At 42.4% G+C, this 27237-nt stretch overlaps 1 protein-coding gene across 2 annotated transcripts in view; it reads left to right on the forward strand.

Moving 5' to 3' along the window:
* TSPAN4 (tetraspanin 4) overlaps positions 1 to 27237 on the forward strand; it is a 394074-nt gene that overhangs the window by 174517 nt on the left and 192320 nt on the right. For both annotated transcript variants that reach the window (XM_074148890.1, XM_074148891.1), the window contains one exon: positions 9908 to 9987. In XM_074148890.1, coding sequence (XP_074004991.1) covers positions 9908 to 9987 — 80 coding nt within the window. The remainder of the gene's footprint in view (positions 1 to 9907; positions 9988 to 27237) is intronic.

Genomic DNA, 27237 nt, shown 5'->3' on the forward strand with positions numbered 1-27237 from the left:
TTAATATCAATATTTAATCACCACCTAGAGTTTTTGTTTTTTATTCCCTTTCAAATACTCTTAAATTTGCTGCAGACTCTTTAATACTTCAGTTTTAATTTTAAGCTCTCTCCAGCACAGCTTGGATTGTAAGAAGTGCACTGAGTTAGTGTTACAGAACTTACATGTCGTAAAAAATAATGTCCGTTTGCTTATTCCAAGAAGTTATCTTTCAAGATGAAAAGGACATCTATTGCTCCCATAGGGGTTTCATTTTCGGTCCGTTTTTGGAAAAAGAAGTATATTTACCTTTAAGCTAGGATTTTGGAAGGAGCCTAAGGGAGCTAAGAACAAATTGAGGTCTTTTGGCTATCAAGAGAAAGACACTGACCCAGCAGTGCAGCAGCAGAGGTCACTTCTCCAGCCCATCCCGGGGTCTTGTCGTGCTTGCTCACACCTATTGACTGAGTTGCTGGTAGGAGGGCTCCTTACCCCATTTCAAACCACCTGAACTAACTTTGCTTGTTTTGGCTGAAGGCACCTTCCAGTCAGCTCCACAGGTAGACTGTGAAGCAGCAGCCTCAAAGATGCGTGCTCACAGAGCAATTCTTTCCACTACAGCAGCTCTATACAGAGTCCAGCTTGATCTGCAGCCTTTTAAACACCGCGTTTCTCCTGCTTATGTACAGTCCCACTCACGAAAGCATTTAAGTGTGTGCTTACTATTTAAGTACATGAATATCTCAGTGCAGTGAAAACTGTAGGTGAATACCTTGCTGAAATGGGCTCTCTGTGACCTGATTCTCAAAAGTGCTGAGCGCTCGGATCCCCGTGAGGTCGGTGAACGTTGCTGAGCCGTCGTTGCTTTGTAAATGGAGCTGAAATGCAGTTATATGAACTTGGCTTCACGCTCATCTGCTTGCAAAACCCTAGCCCTGTTTTTGAGGATGCAAGATAAGAGGAGAATCCATTTTGAATATTCAAGGAAAAAAATCTGTGAAGAAGTTAAAAGGCAGACACTAGTTAGGGAACATTAATGAATCTTTGAATTTTTCTAAGTCATTGTTTTGTTTTGTTTGCTTCTGCTTTAAAATACCTGCTTTCACAAACCGTCAGAACTGTGTAGTTTAAAGATGTTCACGTCTGATTGATTGCTTTATACTTGACAGAAAGATCCGGAGTACCACGTGTGTGTTTGAAGTGGCATTTCTTTGAATGTCAGCTGATTTCTCAGGTTAGAGAAAATAACCTGATTTTAAGAAAACTAGCACATAAATTGCATTCATGCCGGTAAGACCTGCTGACACTGCAAAGACAGGTCTTGACAAAGATTTTCTTTGGGCCACAACTCATCTTGTATGAGGTATCAGGTGAATTCTTTATTTCTGTTCTTTCATTCTTTATTGCTGAGGGCGTTGGCAGAGGAACAGGGCTTCTGCTTCTCCAGGAGTTCAGTGACTGGCACTGCTTGTCTTTTTCCTGCAGCAATAATCCCCTCTGTCCAGGATTTAAATATACAGAATTTGCTGGGGAAACAGGGAATCTCATAACTTAAAATTTTTATTATTGGACAAAAGAAAACATTGGCAAAGAATAGGATGACAAAAGCCCAGGAAGCACGAATGGCAAGGGAGCTCTGTTGTTCACAGGGTTTTGGGGCCCAATCCCAAGTAATATTTTAAAGAGATTTTTTTTGTTTAGTCTGACTTGGCACCAGCTCTTCACATGCATGTACACTCATATCACTGCTTGAACATGTAGATGCTCAAATATGGGTGCAGGAAATGCCTTCAGTGCGAGCAGTGCATGTACCAATACCAGTGTGTCTGAATACTGTGTTCAGTTTTGGGTCTCTCACTGCAAGAGTGACATTGAGGTGCTGGAGCGTGTCTAAAGAAGAACAACAAAGCTGGTGAGGGGTCTAGAGAACAAGTGTTATGGGGAGCAGCTGAAGGAACTGGGATTGTTTAGCTTGGAGAAAAGGAGGCTGAGGGGAGACCTTATTGCTCCCTACAATTACCTGAAAGCAGGTTGTAGTGAGGTGGGTGTTGGTCTCTTTTCCCAAGTAGTAGGTGATAGGACAAGAGGAAATGGCCTCAAGTTGTGCTGGGGGAAGTTTAGACTGGATATTAGGAAAGTGTTATCATGCATTGCAGCAGGCTGCCCAGGGAAGTGGTTGATTCACCATCTCCGGAGGTATTTAAAAGATGTATAGATGTAGTGCTGAGGGACATGGTTTAGAGGTAACTTGGCAGTGCTAGGTTAACAGTTAGACTTGATGATCTAAAGGTCTCTCCTAACCATCACAATTCTATGCTTCTAGTCTTAGAATGCACGGACAGAGGTGATGAAAACTGTTATGCAGATGAGAGCACATAAAACGCAGTGAGGTTTCTGCAAAAGTAACTTCTGCACAGGCTTAAATAAGGAATATTGCAAATCATACCCAAAATATTTTCTCTATGTCTATGATTATGTTATTTCCATAGCAACTAATTATGCCATAAACTAAAGATCATGACTTCAGGTGGCATGTGAGCAGAAGGAGATGAACTATTAAGTATTGAAGATCCTTTTTTTTCATGCAAATTTCTTATTTATAAAGGAAAAAAAATAAAGAAAATGAAAAAAAGAACCCACCCTGAAGTCTGATATATAAATGAAATTGCTTCTGACTACCTTATTTTTTCAAAGTTTTGTTGGAGGCATCAGTAAATCTTTAAAAGAGTTGCAGGTACAACTGTGAATATTAGAAGATCTTTATATTAGCTGAGGAAATCTCTAGAACACCTGACTTTCTCCTGTCCATGCAGTTCAGGGCTTAACCACTTTCCAGCAAATATAACCTTTTACAGATACTTAAATTGCTAACGAACGAGCAAGGAACCTGGTAATAATAGGGAAGGCATGGGATCTTCTTATGTATGCAATAAGTTTGAGGTTTCAGTGAAACATGCTGTTCTCTGCTTGACTTGTTAAAAAAATATTGGTATTTCTTTCTATAATAAAAGGTTGTTGGGAGATCCTCAGCTTACAGCCCCATGGTAATACTCCTTGAGCCGGAGGACCTGCTGCCCAGAGTAGGACTGATGTTTGTTTGATTTACCTGTTTCTTATGGGGCTCCTTTGGCATTTCTTGCTTATGGTTCAGGAACTGGCTTTATGGCTCCAAGTCTGACCCACTTGCACCTCTCTTAAAGCCTTTGGCGACACATGACAGCACAGGCTCTTTACACCATAAGAATTTTTAGGAGAGAGCAGGATTTAGGGAGGAAACTCTTTGGCTGCTGCTTCTTTGCTCTGTCTGGGCTGTCAGAAAGGGGGTTGACATGCAGGGACACTGCCATCACATTTCTCCATTGCTTACCCTGTGGATGGAGATGCAGAGGGGTAATTGTACAACTGGCTCAACGCCTAGATCTCCCAGTCATGTTCAATCATAGAATGGTTTGGGTTGGAAGGGACCTTGAAAGGTCATCTAGTTAAACACACCTGCAATGAGCAGGGATGTCTTCAGCTAGAGCAGGTTGTTTAGAGTTCTGTCCAACCTGACCTTGAACTTTTCCAGGGATGGGGCATGGGGCATGTACGCCTCTCTGGGTAGCCTCTTCCAGTGTTTCACCACCCTTGTCATGAACAATTTCTTTCTTATATCTAGTCTGAATCTACCTTCTTTTAGCTTAAAACCATTACCCCTTGTCCTGCAGGCTCTGCTAAAATGTCTGTCCCCATCTTTCTCATAAGCCCCCTTCAATTACTGCAAGGCTGCAATAAGGTCTCCCTGGAACCTTCTCTTTTCCAGGCTAAACAATCCCAACTCTCTCAGTCTGTCCTCACAGGAGAGGTGTTTCATCCTTCTGATCATTTTTATGGCCCTCCTCTGGACCTGATCTTACACATCCATGTCTTCCCTGTGCTGAAGACTCCAGAACTGGACGAGGTACTCCAGACAGGGTCCCACCAGAGCAGAGAACAGGGGCAGAATCGCCTCCCTCGGCCGGCTGGCCATGCCTCTTTTGATGCAGCCCAAGCTATGGTTGGCCTTCTGGGCTGCAAGCGCACATTGCTGGCTCCTGTCCAATTGTTCATCCACCAGTACCCCCAAGTCCTTCTTGGCAGGGCTGTTATCAATCCCTTTGTCCCCCAGCCTGTATTGATACCAGGGATTGCACCAACCCAGGTGCAGGACTTTGCACTTGGCCTTGTTGAACCTCCAGAGTTTCATATGGGCCCACTTCTCAAGCTTGTCCAGGTTGCTCTGGATGGCATCTCGTCCCTCAGGCGTGTCAACAGTGCCGCTCAGTTTGGTGTCATCTGCAAACTTGCTGAGGGTGTGCTCAATCCCACGGTCTATGTCATTGATGAAGATATTAAACAGTACTGGCCAGGGCTGAGCAGAGACTGCAGACCTACGGTAGCATGAGGCTACAGGTTAAAAATCATGTTCTCGCTCCCTTTGCCTTGTGCTTTTAGTCATTTATATTCATGCAAAATTAATATAGAAAAGCAAACAAATCAAAGACTCCATCACAAGGGTTTTTTTCCTCCTAAGCCAAAACAGCCAGCCTGGCCCTGAACTTGGATTCACCCTCCAGTCAGAGGAGGTAATGTTTCTCTTAGTCCTCAGAAGAGGTACGTTTTTTTTTTACATAGCCCGCATCTCTGAATCAAATGTAACCAAAACCTAGCTGCAAAGAGTGCACTGGGGGATACAGAAGGGACTGTTCGCTGGGCACATTGCTGAAGGAGGGCACAGGCAGTGCCAAACAGTTTTCATAATGCTTTTATGTGGTGATCTCTCTATGTACATGAAATTAAAAAGTTAACCATTTGGAGTGTATTTATCAATTGATCACCTGTAGGTGATTGTAATGCTGTGGCGCAAGTTAATAACCCACAAAAAGCTCCCGTTCTTGCAGTAATATTTAATCTTAGACATTTTGTTCGCTGAAACTATTGGTAAAGACTATCATCTCTCATGTACGTGCCTTTGCACGCACCCCTGTTGCAAAACAGGAGCAGTTGTCACATAGTACCATGTATTTATACAGTATATTTCAGTAATAGCTTCCAGTAGGACTTTTTAAAATTTATTTTATTTTGTGGATCACTTCTTAACAGTTTTTATGAGATGTTTACACACACACTATTGAGGTTAATGCAAAGTGGGTTATTTCATTAGAAGGATGGAGCAGGTAAGCAGAGTTTTGAATACAGTAACAGGAGGCATTTTTAGAGGGAAAGTCAGTGCAACCATTAAAGGACTAATGAGACTAAATTAATGAGGAGGTGCGTTAGTCGCTGCATTTTGTGTGACCTGAAGGGGCTGGTGTTTTGTGATCATGGAGCAAGAAGAGAAAGCAGTATTCAAAATGGATAAAAGGAAGGCCCGATCCAAAGTGATATTAGAAGGCCTGTTGGGTTCAATGGATGGTTCCTTTGGGTCCAGAGGTGTCACACACAGTGAGGCATGAGGAGGGGAAGTGGAACAGGGAAAGAAGCAGCTGGGTCTGGAAAAACACAGTGCACTGAAGGAGGAGCCAAAGGCGAGCAGGAGGTCAAGGAGGCCCAGTTTGGGCTCCCACCTAAACTATGGGGACAGGCAGGTTCTTTAGGGATCCTCAGTAGAACGTTTTGCCACATTGACCATCACTTGAGCTCAGAGCACACACACAAAGCTTGCTCAGGCCTTGGCAACGGCGGTGTCACTGTCACAGGGATCAGGGCCCAGCAGCACTGCTTGGCCTCAGCCCCAGCTGCGACTCACTGCAGCCACTAAAGCCTGTAAAGGGGAGTGAGGCCATGACCAGCCCACTCACGGGTAATGGCCACCTGCCCTGCAAGGTGGTGGAGTGGGGGCTGAGAGTGCCAGTCACAGCAACGAGAACAAACAAGGAGACAGGGAGTAGATTTGGCCAAGGGAGATAAAAGCATGGTGCGGGGCCTGTGGCGACTGCAAGTGCAGGGTGGTGCGGTGGCAGGTGGGAAGCGAGGGCAGCTGAACAGGAGTGTCTTCAGGTGATAGCTGACGCCTCGGAGGGAGAAGGGGTAACGCAGTTAACAGATCTACTGCTGATGCACAAACATTTTACAGTTTCTGTCTCTTGCCTGGAGCTCATCTGACTTTGCTGGAGTGCTGCCTCTCCTCTTTCAAGGCCAGGGTTTAGGCTCTCCACTCAAAGCGGCAGGGACAGAGTTGTCACAACCTAAATGGTAGCGTGCCACCAGAATCAATACAGATTGAACCTCTGCTGGCGAGACTGCACAGCGCTTGATTTCTTGTGTAGGGGAATCAATATGAATTGGCTACAGGATGGGAATATAGAGATGCAGCTGGGGAGAGAAAAAGTAGATGGAAAGCTGAGGGGAACAGAGGTGATCAGTCATTAACAAAAAGTTTTGTGGAAGCTGTAATTCATCTGCCCCTTGTGTCACCCTTGTGGACATAATGGCCCAGCGATGCAGTGCTTCCAAGGCTTATTCTTCTTGGTTCACGTAAGTACTACTTTATTATAACAGCTTAAATGTTGCTATGGGTCCTAGCACATCCCTGCCCCTTTCATCCAGTTTCCACCAGGGCTGGGCAAAAGTAGAGTACATCAGCCCTTCTCCTTTTGTTGCTTTTCCCCAGTTCCCATGCAGGGTCTTACTCCATCCAAGCACATCATCCAGGCCACAGTTAGGCTGCTGGTACAATGTAGCTGTCTCAAAGATTTCCCATTTAGGCAAGTGACTCTAAGTGGGTTTCCTAGCATGGAAGATTTAATAAAAGAATTATTCCGGAGCTGTATAATGTCTGTATCCCTAATGACTCTGTTTCTAATTAGCTGTTAATATTGGCATGAGAAAGAAGAACAGCGATGATTTGAGAGCTGAATTTTACACTGAAGTGGCTTTGGAAAGGTGTCATTTCAATGAGGTGCACTAGGGGATGGTGGTGAAAGGAGGAATACCCTTTATTGTAAGTGTCGTGTGGGACCTCTGCCTTCCTCATGCATTTTTCTGCATCTATCTGAAATATACCCACTGTGTGTCAATATTTACTGTTTTTTATTTAAAAGCAGCATTTAGAAACTCTCGCTTCTACCTCAGATCTTGGCTTTGTAAATTATTCCACCCATATTAAGGACTGAATTCTCTTGGGAATTCATGATTTCTTGCCTTAAGGAAAGGTGAAATCAAGTGATTTCTGCCCCTTTTCTTATCTAGCTAGCAGTGAGTTGCTTTTGAGCCTTCAGATGTCTAGTTTACAGTAAGTATACCAAATTGGCCTCTGTTATGTGCTTTCGATACCGTGGGCACCCTTGTTAAATAACGATTATCTGACTTGACACTGTTTCAGCATAATCTGTGTACAGAGCTGTACTCCGTTTTTCTTTTTACCATTTGATGTGGAGCTTTGTGCACAGGCATTTCTGTATATTGACATGGGACATGGATAACATTTGAATCCCCTTTGGATTTCCATGGCCAAACTGGTTGAGTAACTATATAGACAAGGAGGAAGATTGGTGGCACAACTGTTTGGTGCCATAGGAAAAATAAATGGTGTATTGGAAACTGAGACCGAGAATGGATCTGTTTGCATGGGGCCATCTTTATGTCCTAGAAAGGAGGACTCCTTTCTGGGGACAGAGTTTATACTGTGCAGAAAAGGGAGGGAGGGAGAGCAGAAGAGTGAGCTCTATCGTGGCTATGAAGTATCTCTGTTGTTAGAAGCAGGGAAATTAAAAAGTGGAAAAGTTGTAAGTCATCCAAAGTTGTTGAAACAGATGGCACAGGAGTTATTACCCCTGTGTTCTGTGCTAAAGTTCTTTCTCTCTAAAGGTTGCACCAGGTATGCCCAGTGTATTTATAGTTTGCAGAGGAAACGAAGGGAAATAATTAGACTCTAGCTTTGCAGTTTGTAAATTAACAGAATTAGAGGGTAGTTTGCAAGGGTGAACTGCTCAGGCTATGTGCAAAACCAGCTCATTTTACTTTTACTAATTTGTTCTTTAATTAATTAGTGCCTGTGTTCATTTGTGCTGAGACTGGCAAGACGCTTCATGCAAGAAACCTGTTTTCATCATGATTAATTCTCAGCTGGGGCAAGGCTTTTAAAAAAAATATTAGCCAGCCATCTCCTCACTTAGCTCCAGGAGCTTACAGTAAAAATCATAAGGCAGAGACAGGTCATCCCATTTTACAGGTAAGGAGGTGGCACACATGGAGATGAAGTGATTTACCTGCACTGGGAATTCAGGGCCAAGATGGTAAATGACTCCTGCTTTCCTGAGTGTTAATATGTAATTACCACAGGTTCGGTCAGATTTCTCATTTCTGAAAAAGTTGTGTGGCAGATTTTCAACTCTCTAGTGCCTAGGGGAGTAGGTAGATTTTAGGGAAGAGCTCCCCAGTGTATGGAGTATGATGCCAATCAGAGTTAACCTGACAGGGGGAGATAGGCTGCTAGAGAAGCAAATGAGCTGGCCATGCGTTTTGCTGAGTGATGCTTTTGTGGGACCGACTAAATGATGAAAATCCCGGTGATGCGTCTGCAGCGGAACAAACAAGCCTTCCGGCAAGGGAAGCACGGCCTGCTCTGACCCCGCTCCCCCCAGAGCATCCCAAACGCTTACGCGCAAGACATTTTTACAACAGTTACTTATTCCCGTTTCTTTGGGCAGCGCTGCCCGTGTATCCGGGCAGCCCTTTTTAAGCCAGCCGCACGCCAGGCTCCCTCTCCGTGCGGTTACTCGCTGCTAAGAGTTTCGGAGCGCGGCGGGGGGTGTGTGTCTGTGTGTGACGGGACCGCGGGCGGGCAGAGCCGGGCCCGAGATCTGCTCCAGGCCGGGGCTGCCGCCGCTTCCCGAAACCGAGGGGAGGTTTGTTAGAGCACAGGCGGTGGTGGGGGTGTCGGCGGGGCTGCGGCAGGCCGGGGGCGGGCAGGGGTGCGCTGGGCGAGGCGGCCCCGGCTCCTGGCTGGGCGGGAGGCGCGGGGCCGGACCGGGGCGCGGCGATGCGGGCGGGCGGGGAGCGCGATTGGCGCGGAGCCTCGGAGGAGTGGCGGCCGCGCTGTGAATGGAGCCGTGCGGCTGGTTTGCCACAGGCTGCCTCCGCATGAAGGGGGTACGGGGATCCTTAAAGTGAGCCGAGCGTCTCGGGGCAGAGCAATGAGGCGAAGAGGAAAGGGCCACGGGAGCTGCTTGCCTTTTGGATAATTCCTGCTCTCGCCCTCGAGTCTTGTGCAGCGGCACTCTCTTGCTGTGTGTGGCATGTGGAGCTGGGATTTTATATGGCATTTGCGATCCAAGCGAGATCATGCTTCCTTTTTTTTAAATTCATTGCTTTGGGTACAGTATATCTCTCTCTCTCTTTTTCTTCTCTGGTAGTGGGGTGGGCCGGGAGGGACGATTGTGACACCAGAGGGAATGTTTACTTGTGCAGAAGTCTTTCTCATGTGGAAACACACTGCTCCCTAACTCCTGGCTAAGCAGACTACAGTTCGCCAACTTTGCTGCCATACAGCACGCGTAACTCTTTGGCAGGATGGCAGACAAAAGAACAGCTGGTGCAAAGCAATAGGGGATTCATAGCAAGGAGGAGGAAAGAAAATCACAAACCTTTCACCTGCACCATTGACATCCGACGATTGTCACAGCAGCAGTTGCGACGGGACAAGCTGAAGCCACCATGCGCAGGTCTAGCACCGATGAGTCGACCTATCACAGGAGCCCTTCCCTGGACAGCAAGGATTACAGTTTCCCAAATGGCACCTTTCGTCGCTACAGCAGCATGTATGGTGGCCAGTTTGGGACTGCCAGCAACTCTTTTTTTGGATTTCACACCAACCCAGGCCCTAAGGCCACCAAGGCTAAGTACACGTCCCCCAAGGGAAACAAGTACGTTGTCTTTTACCTGGATCTCTCGTTTATTTTTCTCCTAGAACTGAAGAGGTGCAGCATGGCTCACAACTGCCTGCAGTGTATCAAGTACCTAATGTTTGTCTTCAACCTCCTCTTCTGGGTGAGTACATGTTTGACCTGTGAGACAGTTGCATTTGTGTCTGCTTACTAAGATGGAAGGTGAACTTGTTGCTGCTTTTGAACTTAGAAGTTTAAACTTGGAAGTTGAACTAAGTGACGTCTAGGCTCCCCTTTCTGTGGCCTCATTACTTTGTGTGGACAGCCTCCTGGGGGTTTCTTTCACCTTCTCATTTCCTGGCCTTTAGCTGTGTTTCAAAACCATGATACAAGACAACAGAATGTGTTTATAGAGGCCAGTTGCATGAATGCCTTCATCACTTCGTTCCAGTGAGAGCCATACACTCCTTTTGTTGCCCTGATCTTTCATTCTCATGTGTGCTTGCCTCAAAACTCATATATAGTCTTAGAGAAATCAGTGAGGCCATTCATGATTTTACAGTTGAGTACATGCTTACATCCATTGCTGTATCGTGGATGGACTCTCGGTACATCACAACATTAAAGCCTGTATCAGGAATCTCCAGGTCATCGTTCTCTGTCCCAGTCAGTGATGGGTTGCCATTCTCCCTCAAGTCATGTCTCTGAAGAGTGGAGGGAGACCAGAGCCTTCCTCACTTCTTCTGGGACTGCTACTCTGTGGCAAGAGCTTATCAAATCACTACAAGGCATGCGTGTGACAGCAGGACACTGTGATGCAACATATGGGTGTGCATCTTCACATCATCTTTCTAATAAATGAACTGGCTGTCAACAGCAGGGTGGTTGGGCATTTCACTGCCATGAAATGGAGCACAGGCTGTATATGGAGACTAAAGAAGCTCAGTGGGGGGTTCACGTTACAAATGCTGTTTGTCCTGTAAAAAAGAGAGTAGCGTGATTGCTAGGGGAGGGGAGGAGGTGGTTTCTAGTTCAAAGTCTCCTGTCCACGTTCATATGTGGGAGGGTCTGTTGCAAGGTCCTCGGGAGGTGCCTTTAAATGCCTCGCTCTTCCAGAGTGGCTTATTAACATGCTGAGGGAAATAGCGGGTATTGTGAGTTGACACCAATTCTGTCCTGGTGTCACTTAAGGAGGGGGTGTGCGTTTGCAGTTGGATGTTGCCATGTCTGTGTTACTGATTGTCTGTGCTCTCATGAATTGTCAGAGGTACATGGAGGGCTCTGAGTAAGATGGAAAGAGCTGTTCTCTAGTGTGCGCTGCTGTACAGCTGTTTAAAACCTGGCATGCTGCAGTGCTGGTGCATCAGAAAACACAAAGTGTAGGCAACTTCTGCTGACCTGAGTCATACCAAGGAGTCAGGATGTGATAAACTAGTACAAGTCCACTCAATTGGCATGGTACTAATCAGAGCTATGAAACACAAGGAGGGTGTTCTTTATGTACCCCAGATAAACTGGTAGAAAGATTGTTGGTAAGACTGTAGTCTGTCTTTCAAGTCTGACTCTGGTTGCTTCTGTGTTCCTAAATATTGTCTAATATTTGTTGCAGCTTACTCCAGTCCTTTCTGAAAAAGACAAACACTATCTTTGTTGCTCTTGTAAGCTTTGTGTCTCTACTGACCATCCCTCGTCAAGATTATAGCAATGACACCTAGTTGAAGTCTGTACTACAGAAATGCAGTAGGATGCTGGAATTAATAGCTCTTTTTGGGACTATGCATGGCACTGCCACAAAGGATACTCACTGCATTCTGATTCCTTTTACAATATTCATCTTCCACTGAAGCATATGGATATGATAAGAAGAGGTATTGCTGCGAGTAACGTGTATTTACTTATAAAGGGAAGATGGCACATAATATGTCTTTGGCATGCTTTTCAGTAGGAAAGCCTTAATCCTTTGAGAGAGAAGGAAAGGCTTTTGTCTTTCCTCTGAAACCACGAAAGCTATTCTCAAATGCTTGGAGGGAGAGGAAAGAGAGGGGTCCCAAAAAGAGAGAATAACCATATGCCAACTGGGCTCTTCCTGAACTAAAGCATACAAGCAGGGAAGTGGGTGGTGTCAAATACTGCAGCACAATTTCTGTTTTGTTTCCCTTCCACATGCTACCTGCACAGCAGGAGTGATTGATGATGATCATGTCCAAATGAGGTTTGCACAGCATGTAGTTATAATAGATGCAGCTCTTCTCCTTCTCATAGTGGAGAAAGTAACTAAAAAGAGATGATTTTAAGAAGTACTGGCTTAAGCTGACCTATCTTTAGTAAAAGCAAAAAGAAATTTTCATTTCTAGTGATCAAAAATCTTGGAATGATTACAGGTTGATGATTATGCCGTTTTGTTTTTCAAGTTGTCAGTTATTTGTTGTGTTTTATTTTGTGAAATTAAAGGAGAAGCGTCTCTGCAAGAAGTCAGGATTTGTCTTTGCATACATGCTCATGGAAGTTTTGCTGTCTCCACCTTTCCCCTCCACCCTTCTGTAGGTAGTTGGTTAGTGACAGACAATAGTAAGTGGAAAGAGGAATTGTTTTTTTTCTTTCTGCTTTGACCTCCAAATAAAACCTGCAGTTATTTCCATGTGTAGAGAGCAGTCATTGTATTAAATGAATTAAATGCCTATTATAGGTTGTTCCTTCTTTTTATTCTGTTTTGAAGAAATGCTTTGGTTTCCTTCAGAAATCATATTTTCATTTTCTTCTTCCTGTTGTGTTCATCAACTCCGGTCCTTTTTGTGCATACCCACAGCCTATTTCCCAGTACTTTCAGCTGTCTTTTCCATAGTGGAGCAGAAAAATATTTCTCAACCCTGTGCAACTCCAGTGGGATTGGTGCTACATTTCTGAAGACCCTTTTCTTATAAGTCTAGCGAATTTATAGGAAACAAAATCTCGGAGACCTTGATTTTAAATGTTCCTGGCAAGCTTTATTGGATTAGGTGCTGTACTTGTGCTGTAAAATTTTTAAAAGCTGTCATATAACTGTGAAAACAGAGCAAATTTCTCCTCCCCTTTCTGATGGTTGAAAGAAACACAAAGCTTCCTCACAAGTGTCAGAGGCTGAGGTACCTTGTCAGTGTTGGTGCTGAATCAGTCAATTGGTACAGCAGACCAGCAGCTATTAATGTAGAGAATAAAATCTGATGGTCCTAGAATAGCTCTTTTCTCCATGAGGAGCCCTGCACAAATTTCTCTTGGTGCATTTGCAACTCTTGGGTATTAAAGTACTGAAACACAGATAAAACAGTATTAGACAGCAGTGCTGCCGCTCTAATGGGAATTGCCATTCAGAGGCCATTTGCTGGAATATTGCCAGATGCAGAGGAGCCATCATTGTATCACTGCACTGGTTTGTAAGCTCCCAAAATAACTTCTGTCACCTGATATATAATACTTGACTGACTTCATTCATTTTTATGGACTTCGATTTTCTTTTGCTGAATTGCTGAACCCTAGAGACTGAAGATCACCTCAGATGATCGCAAAGCAGAGTATTTTTATTTCATAATGAAATACTGTATTCTATGGTGAAATACCCAGGGAAGAACATTTGTTTTCCACATTCTGTCCTCCAAACATGCAGTGTTTCTTTATCACAGTCAGTAAAATGAACTATTTTCTTTCTGTGCTTCTAATCCAAGACTTCGCTTGCATTCTCTTTTTTTTTTTTTTTTTTTGTTGTTGTTAAAAAAAGATAGGATATATTCTAAGGGCTGAGAGTGCTATAGAAAGAAAAATATCATCTCCTTAATCCCCCTTGGCTTATGCCAGTATTCCCACTTCCTTTAACTTCTAACTCCCAAACCTCCAAGACTCAAAAAAGGAAATGCACAGAACTGTACTTTTTTTTCCAGTGGCTCTTGCTTTCATTAAGAGACCCTGTGCTAGAGAAAACTAATTAGATTGGCAGTGATTTGCTATTTCAAAGAACGGATATAGACTCTTCAGGTAATGCTTTCACCAATATTGAAATTCAGTAAAACATAGAGTTGGCAAAAGGCTGTTGTTATACAACAAGATACAGAGAGGAAACAGCCACAAAAAGAAAGGAGGCAAAGAAATAGTATTATTATTTATCAAACTTACCATTAGTCATCTCTACGCATGTGTCTCCTTTCCATTGTTAAAACATACTGAAGTTGTATGCACTATAAAGAAGTCTTCAAAATGGTATGTGAAGACTCTAATTCTCTCAAAGACCCAGGGGAATATTCTCTTGCAGCTTGAAAACTTGGGAGTTGCCATCTGCTGGACGTACGATGGCTGGGATGAGCAGCTGGAGCTCTGCTTTCCACCTTCCTGCCTACAGAGATGAGGCAAGGCACTCGGCCTCCTGCTTTGTTTTGGCATTTGGTCCATACAAAATTCCCAACTGATACAGCTTTGACAATGATGTATCTTGGCTTCTGAGAAACAAAGTGTGAATCTGAAACATACGGAAACACAGAGCCAAGGAAGTGGCAGGTACCACTAGTGAATGCACTAGGATCAGTGTGGAAAAAAACCCATGAATCTATTTAATCTGATTCCAGGGACCAACTGTGGGTCTCTTGCTCTGGCTTTGCCGCTGTTGATGCTTCATGGACCACAGTTTGGGAAGCTCTGCACTAATGAGTACTGCTGGCCTGGTGCACTAGTGATACTGCCAGCAATCTTTCTTACTTGAATGTAATTGGAAAGAAGGAGGGGAAGTAATGAAAATAAGAAATCCCTTATTCTTAGCATAATTTTCCTTCCTTGCACTTCAACTTCAGTAGCACAGGTATGTCTTGTAAGAACTATGCAAATGTTTATAACATCTGGAAGACTGAGTGTGCAGGGCAGCTGGAAAAAGGAATAGCTTGGTCTGAAAATGCACCATGGGGCATGGTCTTTAAGTGATCCAGATTTGGCCAGAGGGTGGAGGCAGAGAAGTGTCTCTTCATTTCTTTGTACCTCGTTGGGAAACCATCTGACATTATTAGCTTGAGAGGAGAGCTGTTAGCTGAGCTTATTCCCAAAGCTGGGGAATTTTGTGAGAGAAGCAGCTGATTTTGTTGAATTGGATTCCGTGTCCTTCATCTGCATCCTCCATCAGTCAGCTGAATGAGATTGATGGCTAAAACAGCCAGAAACTTTACAGATTGTTAGTGGCTGAGGACGGCAATCATTTTTTAGTTATACTTGGCTGCAGTCTTAAGTTGGTGGAAAAAAAATTACCAGTAGAGCGGTAAGCCATTTTAAAAGCAGGCCCACCATCTAATCATCATTATTTGTGCACGTTCTCGTCTGATGGCGCAAGGGCTGCCACTCATCCCATTGCGCTGCTGCATGCAGTTCTGCAGGGAAGATAGTCATACGTCTACCGGTTGGGTGGTGCTCTGAGAAGACAGTTTGATTAGAAATAAGACAGGCTATGTATTTTCATATGTATAACAGGTGGGTACTCTACAACAAACAAAAATTTGATTACACAGTAATACAGACTTTGCTTCTGTGTAATTAAAACATGGGAAGTTTACCCCAGAATGTCATTTTCTTTAACTGCTTCCCAGTCTCCGATTCTTCTTCATTACTTACCTCCTTCAAAAACTGCTCAGTCTGATTGACATCTTATCTCTGCCTCTGACTTTGTGAGGGCTCTCTGAGGATGTATTTTTAAGAAGCATTGCTTTTAAAGAAAGGAGAGTCATTTGATATGGGAATTACAGACTTCAAAAAATGGCATTTATGTGAGAAGCAGAACTATTGAAGGCTGATACCAAGTGAGAGAGAGAGATGATGATTGTATCACCTGATGTCTGATTTATATGGGCACCAATTTAGAGCTTTTCCTGCAGCAGTGCCATTCATACAGTCTCTTTCCTGTGTGGATTCTGATGTCTAATAGGGGCTGGGGATCATGCTGGAGTCTTATCTCCCAATGAAGGCATTGCTAAGGGCCGTGTTTGCTACCTAAATGTGTACCTTCTGAAAACCTTCAGGAAGATCATGACTTTGAAAGGGTGCGTATCTGTCAAATCAGGCTAACAGTGACAAATGGACTCATGAGTTATTCGTGGGATACTCAGCTGACACAGTTCAATTTCATAATCTTATTTTCCTTAGGAAACCAGTCTCAGAAGGTTCTTAATAGATGAGAAAAAAGTTGCCTTAAAGTTGACTATATAATAGATGCCATCTTCAAATTGCTTGCTGTGGGCCAGTTTCTGCTTCTGTTACTCATTACAAAGAATAGCTTCATTGCTTCAGGTGGGTTTGCTGACATATTGATATGCTCTTTGTCCATGAGTATTGGCAAGGACTGAGCACCTTCCCTTGTATGTTTTGCTGTCAAGTATATCCAGTGTACCTAGTTCAGACTTACTGGTAGTACAGAAAACTGAGGAAATGCATCAGTGGATAAACGGCATGTTGTAGTTGTGGAAAAACCGGTCTTTTTAAAGCAATGAGTGAAATGGTTGCAAGCATTATTTCCTCTTCTGGACAATGACAGATACTAAATCTATTGCAGCCAATACGTTCAGCTACACAGAGGAAAACAGAAGGCAGGTGAGATCATTTCCATTATTATTCCTCCTCCTCCATATCTTGCCTTGAAGATTTTTGAAAGCTAGCCAGTGCTTCTTTCTTACATGTTGTCTCATCATAGGGTCTATGATCAAGGTCAGAGTAACTACCACAACATACACTGTCATCACAGTTCACTCAGCCCATGTATTAAATCCTTTTCACCCCTTTTGGACCTTTATTTAGAATATGGACCTTTTGGCCAGCGGATTGTTTGCAAGTCTGTACACACAGAGTATCTAGAAGATAAAACCCCAGTCTCGATTTGTCTCCAGACACTACTGTTTCAAATGTGATAGCTATTAGTACTGCCGTGTGATTTATTTATTTAGGACATTACTTCTGGCTAAGGTAGCAAATCCATACAAGTTACTATATGAATAATATACAGTATCTATATAAAATGTATAAAGACACTTCTCTCTGGTATTTATAGTGTAAAGTGAGCACGGCTAGGTCAAAATGAAATGTGGAGTTGGGTGGAATCACTTCTGCATACTCATGCAGATTGGAGACAGTAAATTGTATTTCTTAGTACTGTCCTGTAATTGTTTCTCCAGGAAATGTTAAACCATCACAAGATGCAACAGAAGTAAATGAAATTGAAATCGCAGTCTGTAATTAGACTGTCATACTGTAACACATCTTAAATTTGTCTTCAACAGAAAACTAACACCCTCCAAAAACCCCTCCCAACCTGCTTCAAGTGTGAATGCATGCAGAGCCTTATAATTTAACATGATTCAACTGAGGCTTGTTCTAAAGATGCCATACATTTGAAATAGTAGTTTGGATGAGACAGAAGGTTCGTGTACAAGGACAAAGGACCAGAATGACTTGGTCTTGTAAGTTTTTATACATAGACTTTCAAGACTTTGGGGTGTTTGTTTTGTTGGGTTGTGTTTTTTTTTTCTGCTTGCTTTTGTAGAGTTCTTATATAGCCCTTTTTATTCTTTTCTTGGCCACCATACCTTTGTTTGTTCTCAAGTACTTTCAAAATAGTGCAGCAGCAGCTATTGCTCTATGTCATCTTATTTTTGGAGTCCCTGTGATGCATACTGGCTTATTATATTATTACTTTGTCTACCCTTGTGTCTGCTCTGCATGTTATGCCATAGTTGATTATCTGCTCTTCTCACCAGTATCTTTGTGTTTTTACCCCAATCCATCCTTTACAGGAAAATCCTGGTTACTAAAGCTTAGCTTTTCCCTCAAGCTCCTGTTTGAGAATTCATCCACTGTGATGCCTGTAAACACCACATCTGATGACCACAAAATGACAGTGATTTACTAGTGCAGTTTTTGTTTATTACACATATTCATTGCACATACCAATTAATCTGTGTTGGCTCTTATTTAATGCTTTTCCTCCTCCAGCACCTCATGCTTACACATTTTTCTCATGAGGTGTTCAGGGAGGAACTTTTTGTTTTCTCTATATCATTCCTGGCTCTATCAATGGGGACTTTGATAATGTCGAGGCCACTGGATATAACAGTGAGAGTGAGCTTTCTTGGCTTCCGCTTGTAGTCTTTAGTAGATGCTTTGTTGGTGAATCTACTGAGTGTGTGCTCCCACTCCATTCAAATAGACAGCCATCTTCCCCCTGCACCTGACAGGATTTAGTTTGAGACTTGGAGAGCAAGGAAAACTGTTGTGATGAAGGGAAACCCAACCAACCACCTGCCTGTCATGCAGATGTCAGTTTGTACTTTATTTTTCTATGTAAAGTTCACTTTTTTTCCCCATGTGGCTTTTCTTTGTCCCGGTGATCATCTTTAATGATCAAACAGCCAGCACAGGGTGCAATACTTGGAATTAAACAACTTAAGTCTCTTATTTGAAACAGGCTTAGCAGATAGGAGCAAAAATCTCATTGACTTAACAAATGACTATGTGGCAGGCCTACAGTGGGATTACAAAACCTTCACATAAACAGCAGTTACACCTGCAAAATTGTGCTCATGCCAAGAAAACTTGTTTTGTTCATAGGACTGGTATAGGCTGTAATGGCAGAAAGTGCTTTTGCTAATATTAGTTTATCCCCAAGTACGGGCTTTGCTGGTATAACACGGTGACAATTTTATTTTTTTTTAGCCCACAAGGCTTAAGAGCAGCAATGCTCTCTCTGTGCTGCTTTCAGACGGCACTGGACCCAAAGAGGCAGAATGAAGCTGGATAAAGGGAAAGCAGATGTTGGCTGTAGGGAATGAGATTTTGTTATTGCTCAGCGGCTGTAGATTTAAACTATGCAGCAGCACAAGGAGGCACTGTCATCTGAGCTATAAGCAAGGTGCTTCCCTCAGGAGCAGAAAGGAGGGGCTTAATCGATAAGGAAAGAAAGCAGCTAGCATGTGCTGTGGCAAATTTAGATAGTGGCTTCAGCTTGTTTTATACCTCCTCCTTCCTTCCTTAATTGCCAGTTGTTTTGCCCTAAATACACAATATTTAGAAGCAAGAGCACAGAGAAGGAGCTAGATTCTCAGTATGTTCACTCACTTCTCTATGAGCACCAAGACAGGTACCCCTTTGTGCTGCTATGCTTAGGAAGACTTATCTGATTGTTTCCCCCACAGAAGACAATCTCGTGGGCTTCAAACCTTCTAAGAGGTTTTTCCGCTCCCGTGCTGCGGTCTTCCAGTAGTGGTACCTGCAGTTTCTGGTCTTGTCACAGTTCTTGTGACAACCTGGGAGTCACCTGTAGTAGCACCAAGGGTACAAGTCTCCTTGGGAAACACTATACATGAGCATGTTTGGTTCTGTTGGGCATCTGGATTTTTCTCTAGGTCATCTTGCTATAGAGCATTTCTGTGATACTCCTGATGTTCTTCATCCCCTCAGTATTCACCACTGACTATTATGAAGGTATATACTGGGTGAGATGGACTTACGGCTCTTTTTTAAAATATAAAACAGTGCTCCAGTTTGTCCTGAACCACTTAAGCATTCAAAACCCCGTCTTGCTTGTCTTTCAATAACAATTTTTTCACATCCCTTCCCCCCTGGTGGAAACTACACTTTTTAAATGTGGTTATTCATGGCGATTTTATTACACTACTTTTTTCTAAAGTCGCTCTATAAATTTACCTTAAGTTGTATCCTATCCACTGCATTGCTCCTGTCAAGTGTGTAAATGTTTGTAAACAGACTGCCTTCATACTGGCCAATCGAAAATTTGTACTCTTGTTTTGTAAGTGACATTGGTTATCCAGGGTTGTAGCACAAATTGTTTACTTAGGTCTGAATAAATCTTTTCACTAATCCGTTTGTGGCAGCATGGGGAGGAGGTGAGGTGACATGTTTGATACCATTTTCTTCAACAAAACAACTGGAACTCTGGACGTGAATCGAGTTCCACTGCCACTTGCAATCTGTTACGAGCTCCTATCCTTGAAGGCCAGAGTTTTTAACACATCCACCATCTGCTCCGTAATTGTTATATCCATGCAGAATACTTGGTTGCTTTAGAATGACTTTGTAAACTAAAATAAAGAACCCAGAAATCGTCTAATGCATCCTACATAGACATGCTGCTGCTACCAAAGGATACATCTTTGGGCATGAAAAAGCAGACTTTTTTTGTTGTTTATTCATGGGTCATCCCACAACCTCCAACCACAAGACTTTTTCACTTTTGTAGTGTACTAGTACTTTTCTGATACTTGCAAGCCCCAAACTGTGTAGCAATAAGTCTGGTGCAAAAAAGGAGGCAGTCTTGAGAACTTTTTGGCTGGTCTTTCAGTGCAAAGAAAACCAGGAACAATTTGAGTGTGCGTGAGTCCACTAATTGTACCTGTATGTATTATAACTAATAAGAGCTCATTCTCAGGTTTTGTTGTTCCATGTCTTTTGTCAGTGGTGGGATTCGGTTTGTACTGTGGTGAACATGCTGATTGTACCTTATGCTGCTTTGTTGCCCTTGCTGTTCTCTCCCACTGGCAGATGTGGTACGGGATCTCTATTTGCATCTTGGTCGGTGCGTTAAAGCTTGGTGTCACAGCGTGGAGCACCCAGGCATACTACGGTTGCCTTCCTGGTCCTCCTTACTACAGAAAGCTGAAACTAGAGGTATATATGATCATAGTGTTTCTGGTTGCCGAGGTGTGAAGTGTCTTTAATACTTTAGGCTAAACTCTTGTGTCCCTTTTCTGTGTCAGCATTGTGGCGATCTATGAAGGCGTGGTAACATGGCAGCAAAACAACAGGCCTTTCAGGGGGATCATACGGCAGGTAAAATTACTGCTCCAGTGCCACAGGGAGATCTCAGGTTCAAGTCAGAGGCAAAGAAACAGTGTAGCAAGTTTCAAATAAATCCATTTATTTGAAATAAGAATAATTGAATCCTTTGTGTAATTTATGACCACTTCCATTTGTATTGCTTGGGTAAATTCACTCAGGACTATTTTAACCAGGAAACACTTTAACTGTACTCTTATCAGTCTGTCTTCTTCAATATGCTCTTGTGTGCTAGTTACAACGTGTATCCCTTCTCACTCTCCGATTTCCATTTGTAAATAGGTTTTAGGTAGATATCTCTTGGAGAAAAATCAACTAACAATCTCTGAGAAAAATGTCCTGCTCATAAGGAGAGAATATATCTACTTATGGTACTAGTTAAATTGTGATCCTGAAAAAACATGGACTGGATAATGTTTTGTTTGTTTGTTTGTTTTTTCCCACTGCTGACACTAAAGGGATGTTTCATTACCCTAGTAAAACTTTAGATGAAACTCTGGCATTTTCTAAGTACCAAATTTCTCTCTGCCTTAATTTCTCAACAAATACTCCGTAGACTTTTCAAAATTAAGGAAAGCAAAGGTTTTGATTTCCTTTGCTTTTTTAGCTGCTGATACCTTCCTTTAAGATTCCACTTGCTCTACTCAAAAGTTACAGTGAGTTATTATTTTGAGGCTGAGGCTTGGAAATGCTTCATGCCTTGTCACTGCTGAAATTTCTCTCTCCAAAACAATATCTAACCCATTGAATTCCCAGCTTAGTATTTTTAGCACAAGCTGCTTCCAATTACTTGTCACCTTCTCTGTAACAGCAGCGTGGATTTCCCTGTGCATGGGTTAGGAGCACTCCCTTTTGCAACCTAATCTATTTTAGTAACTTGATAATTCTGATGTGAAGTTATGAAAACAGCAGAAGGCCCTCCATTTTAAATATCACCCCTACTAGCTGGAGGACTATATATATCTGTCTATATATATGGTACTTTCTTTGTTGTCCCCTGTGCTGAGCACTTGTACCCTATTTTCCATGTACTCCAAACAGAACTGGCCAACTAAGAAATCTAAAGTTCTCTGGCATGTTCTTCTTGAAACTGCTTGTACTTTTTCTTGTCGCTCTATTTCTTTCTAAAAGAACATGGTTTTCCTCTTCATTTCATGAGTTTTTTGCAACTTCTGTAAACATTGCCATTTTTCACAGTCCCTATGGGATTTGCCTTTGACTCAGGGTTCACATGGATTATGAAATTGTTTGTGGCACCAAAAGCACACCCTCTCATTGTTTTTTCCCTGGCATGCTTTTGTTCAGGAAGCATGCAGGTGAGGGTAGGCATATTTCAGTGATGATATTGCAACTCCCTGGCATATATGTAGGATGAAAAGTTACTAAGGAGAAGAAAGAAAATGAAAGTTGAAAGCAATAAGGGGTGTCATACTGTAAACCATTTGGTGCAGCATATGCACTTGCCCTCCATCGCGTGGCCGAGCAGCTGCACAAACGCTCCTTCCTGCTGGTGAGATCTGAGCCAGACCTTGATGCTTTAGACTCACATTTGATCCCATCAATACCTGGGTTTCGATTGCTTCCCTTTGCTTACTGCTTGTGAGTTAATCCTCTTTATGCATCATCTCATTACATTCTAACTGGCAATGCTCTCTTAATTATTTTTTATTATTCCAGCTACATGTTGAGGTTTGGGGTTTTTTTCTCCTCTTTTATCATGTCTGTAAAAGTGAAAATGCTCTGTGGTCACACGGTGTCTGTGGGCTGGAGACTCTGTAGGATTCACACAGTCTTGGCACGTGATTTGCTGTCTGCGGGTATAATAGGAGCTGTTATGTTGCACAGCAAGTTATAGGCTTCAGTCCCCATTATGCTCAGTAAAACAGCCATCTTTTTCTCATCACAGATATCATTAGCTATTATGTACTGTTTCAGTCGCTCAATAGAGGTGTCAAATCTTCCACTGAATTACCAAACAGGTCAATTTTCCCCAAACTTCAGTCCAGTTTAACCCTTTTTCTGTCTACATGGCAGGTTGCTCACAGATCCAGTGCTGTACACAGTAGTTTTAGTTTGATTTTGGTTTTGTCTCTGCAGCTACACCCTGCTTTGTTCTGTTCCCAAATTAGGCTTTTGTCCCTATTGCCAAATGCTTTGTCCGTTCTTTCTAAACAATACTTGTCAAGTGGGGAAGCTGCAGGGGCACAGTTGGTTTCTCAATAGCTGTGGCATGTTAATTAGATGCAAACCTTTACGCCTCAGCTACCCATAGACTGAATGCAAAGTTTATGTGGCTTCTGCTGCAGAAGACAGGACAGACAGTGCCAGAGGGCTCAGATGGTGCTTAAAAGCCTGTGTGCTGCACTGGGTTGTCCAGCCTGTAGTTCCTGAGCCACAGGTGCAGGTGCCGTATGGTTTCTATTGCAGGGGTTGTCATGGGGCAGCAGGGATGCCAGCATTGCTAGAGGGGCTTTGGGACACTTATATACCCTCAGCTCAGTCCCCAGACTCCAAGAAAGCAGTGGGACCAGGTGGAAACCCATGCTATTGCTGTGGTAGGTGGTATATGTGCTGTCGCTTTCAGACTGGTGCCACATCCTTGTGCCAATTGATATTGGTACCTCCGCACAGGCAATGGCAAGAAGGAAAGGGAACAGAACCTCCCTGCAGTATTGCAAGTATAGGACCAAGTATAATCTCACTCATCTTGGCACTAATGTTACCATCGGTGTTTGCACTGAGAGGTTTTAATGGGAAGGTAGTGGTGTGTACTGATAATGCAAGTACTGTGAAATGAGGCTATTTGCTAGTATACAAGGAAATAGGATTCATAAGGTAGAGCTGGGCTTTTCAAAAGGCATGGTAAGAAGCTTTTACAAGGTTAGCAAAGCCTCAGATGCATGTTCTGGGATCTCCGGAGCCTTCCAAAAGGTTTACAAAAACTTTGTTGTGGCAATTCGGCACTGCTGCTGACTTTGTCCTGAACTGGAAAAGCAGATGCTTAAAAAAACATGAAGACCTATAGGAAACAAAAGCAGGACGTTCACCCCAGACATACTCTTGTTTTGTGTGGAATGTAGAATCATTTATTTTATCTGAATAGTTTCATCACTGTGTGCATGTGTGTATGCATGTGTATGAGAAACTGAGATAACTGAGTTTTTGTGAGTGGGTGTTCAATTTTGGCTAACAAGATCCTATTATACTTGGAATTTGAAATAACAAGTGACAGCTGTGGGACTTAAAGATCTATCAGGTTTGGAAGTTATAATGATTACACCAGAACAGTAGGTTTATATATTGGACAGGTGTATTTTGTTCTAGGTGAAAAATATACATCAAGTTATATGAATATTAAAGGATATTAAGAGAAAATCATATCATTTTCCTGGAAATAAATAGTACAAGATAAGAGATGGGAGTTGCAAGAGACACAATACAAAATAATTACTTCACTTTTTTAGCAGGTTACCTATTAGGGACAGAATTCACAAATCAGGCTGTGTACTTTCTATAGAACTATATTGGAAACTGTTTTTGATAAAATAGAAGATTATCTCTAATGTTACTGGGGAAGTCTCAAAAGATTTGAAATAAACAATTTCCCTCTACTATCCAATTAAAAGCAATACCCGAGAGATGGAAATAAATACTTTCGTTCTCAGAAAACTGCTTGAGCAATATAATTAAAGAAAATCCTTTTTTCTATATACTTGCTTTGAAATGAATATGGTGAGCTCAATCTAGGTCTCTGCACAGCCAACACCACCACATTTGCTTATGCTGTAGGACCCAGTGCTCGTCTCCCTTGCTGGAGTTCTGTCAGATAGCTTATCTGCATGTCATTAGGTGGAAAATAAAATTGTGTTGTCCAATACAGACATTGCTTTTAAAAAAAGCTGAAGAGGAGTCAAATAAAAATGAAATATAGTAGTATTTCAGACTGGCTTCACTTGTAGGATTTTCTTAATTTACTTTTCTACTTAAAATTGAAGACATGATTTTTAAAAATTTCTTGTATATACAGTGTGAAAACATTCAGCAGAGCAGAAGTTCCAGTCGTCTGGAAAACAACATTTCCTTATAAACTCAGTTATCTAAAAGCAGCCATTCCAGGCTATTAGGTGGTTAATAGGTGTGCCAGAAGAGGAAAAACATTGTCAGTGTTATAGCTGAAAGTGAAGGGTTTCCAAAGAGTTGTGCTTTGGGTCTGTGACATTTAAAGTGTATAGTTATATACATATGGTACGAGGAAGGGAAAAAAAGAGGATGTTTGAAGAGCCTGTTTCTTAACTTCTTCAAGAAGTTTCCACGACTTAGTCATCAATTACTATATAATTTGTATGATTGAGAATGACTGTCTCATCTGTACTGGGGAGATATTAGGATAGTGGCAATTTTGAGCCTGGTGTGTTCAAAAGGACTAATATGATTTAAATATCCATGTCCTGTTGAATTTCCATTACAGCTGAACATCATTTAGATCCTTTGAAGTTTTATTCTGTCTTCAGACTCTTCAGTCAGTTACAGCTTCTTCCAATCTGTGTCCCCTACTTCTGCCTGCAGAACAAGGAGGAGCTTTGCCCTTGAACAAATAATCTGTGACACAGATCTGAGAAAGCGGGTCCTCACCTCTTACACTCCAGACGCATGTGATTCTCTTGGCAAATGTCAAGACCGAGCAGAAGCGTTAACCATGTCATGTGTGGTGTCACATAATCTAGGATTTACGTGAAAGGCAGAAGGCTGAAGTTATTTCAATAGTCTTAGATGCTCTGTTGTCTGAGCAAGTCCCTTTTTCCAAGCTAGCAAAGCCCTGAGAACTTTAAAGCAAGACTGAATTTTCTTTTAACACTGTGATAACATTTTAGCAGATTGCATTTAGTTTTCAGCTCTGTGCCTACTGCTGCACCTTGTTTTGGGATTGGTTTTTTTGAAAACTAAAGAATAGGCTCTGCTTACAAAACAGCTGCAGAGGGTTTGGGCTTCTTGTGTCTTCAGTAACTTGAGTAACTTTAATAATCTCAGAAGCATAGATCTGCAATTTTACAAAATGACCTACAGTGGAGAAATACATGGTGTTTCTGGGCTGGCATGCATCCATATACCCCTCCTCAAGTCCCTGCTTTGGGGCCTTCCCTTTCTCGCCTCAGTGTTTGCTCTTCCTGTCTCTTTTGGCAATTTACTCTGTCTCTGATGTTAACCATGCAGGTACACACTGGTGGGTTTGTTCTTTAGATGAATGTTGCAATTGTGTAGATAGTGTTGATGGGGATTTTCTGTTGTTTTTTTTTCCTTACTTCATTTGTATAGACTGTACTTTCCTGAGACTTCAGAAGCAGCATCTGGGCCATTGAACCAAAGGACCTGTATATCCCCAAGAGGATTTTATCACCAAGGAAATGTTATTAATGAGGTGTCTCTTAAGTCTTCCACTCTGCTCTGGTTGTCTCTGTAATTGGTAGATGCATTCTTCTAGGAAGCCCTCAACTTGCTGTCTGCTTCTTTTGAAAATGTTATTAATTAAGTAGGAAGTTGTATTATTGACTTGAACTTTATAGTTGCCCTTGACACTCCAGAGAGTTTGTGCAGTGATCTAGATATTGTTTATACGTGGTAGTCTTTTTTAATTACCTTTGATCCTCAGTTTTTAACAGTTCCTTCTAATCTACTACCTGTAAGCCTGACAGAAGGATCATACAACTTGGGAGAGTTTAATTCTGGTATCAGGCAGAGCTGAATAAGCTATTAAAAATGTTTAGTCATGAGTTATTTGACCAAATTCATAAAATGTGAAAGCAGCTTTACAGAAATAATATAAAAATATAGCATAAATTTGGAAACCTCTGCCCTTGCTATGCCCACTTCAAATTGAGTGTTCCAGAGGAGCACATGCCTGTTAAATAACATACCAGAGACAGAGAGGCAGAGGTAGCAGCACTGTCGCATTTGGTGAAAGTCTCTAACAAATACTTAATTTTTATATTTAGGAGCATTTGATGTTAATAGAAAGCAAGGTGCTTTCTATTCTTCTATTCTTTTTTCCCCCCTCCAAGTCAAAGTGGTTGTGCCCAGGGCTGCTTCCATGCCCTCTCCCATGTGATTTATATAATTTTTAGAATCTATGGGTCACTTGGTTGTGAAAGGCATCTGTCTTGCCTTCAAAGGGTTAAACATGTCCGTTCCTGTGGAGCATTTTTCCCCGCTTCTTTTAGTGACGCCATGTCTTGGTGGAAGTGCCATGGAGAGGACTGTGGTACCAAACTGTACTCTTTAAGTTGTGCATAGCATTCAACTGTTGATTACTGAGAAATTATGTGACTAGCTAAGGCTGTTGGAGCCATACCCTTTTGCCATCGCTCATTGCCCGAAGAAACTGTGGCTAGCTGGAAGATTTCTTGCATGTACAGACATATGTGTTGAGGCAGTGAGGGAGGTACAAGAGCGTGGAAGACTTGTGTGGGAATTTGCATGTATCATTCACAATGGGAAAGTGTAACTTTGATTTGTATGTCTTACAAAGCACCATTCACATTTATCATTTCCAAACCTTTCATCAACAGTACTTATC

The sequence above is a fragment of the Numenius arquata genome, chromosome 6 (assembly GCF_964106895.1).
Source record: "Numenius arquata chromosome 6, bNumArq3.hap1.1, whole genome shotgun sequence".
Lineage (NCBI taxonomy): Eukaryota > Metazoa > Chordata > Aves > Charadriiformes > Scolopacidae > Numenius > Numenius arquata.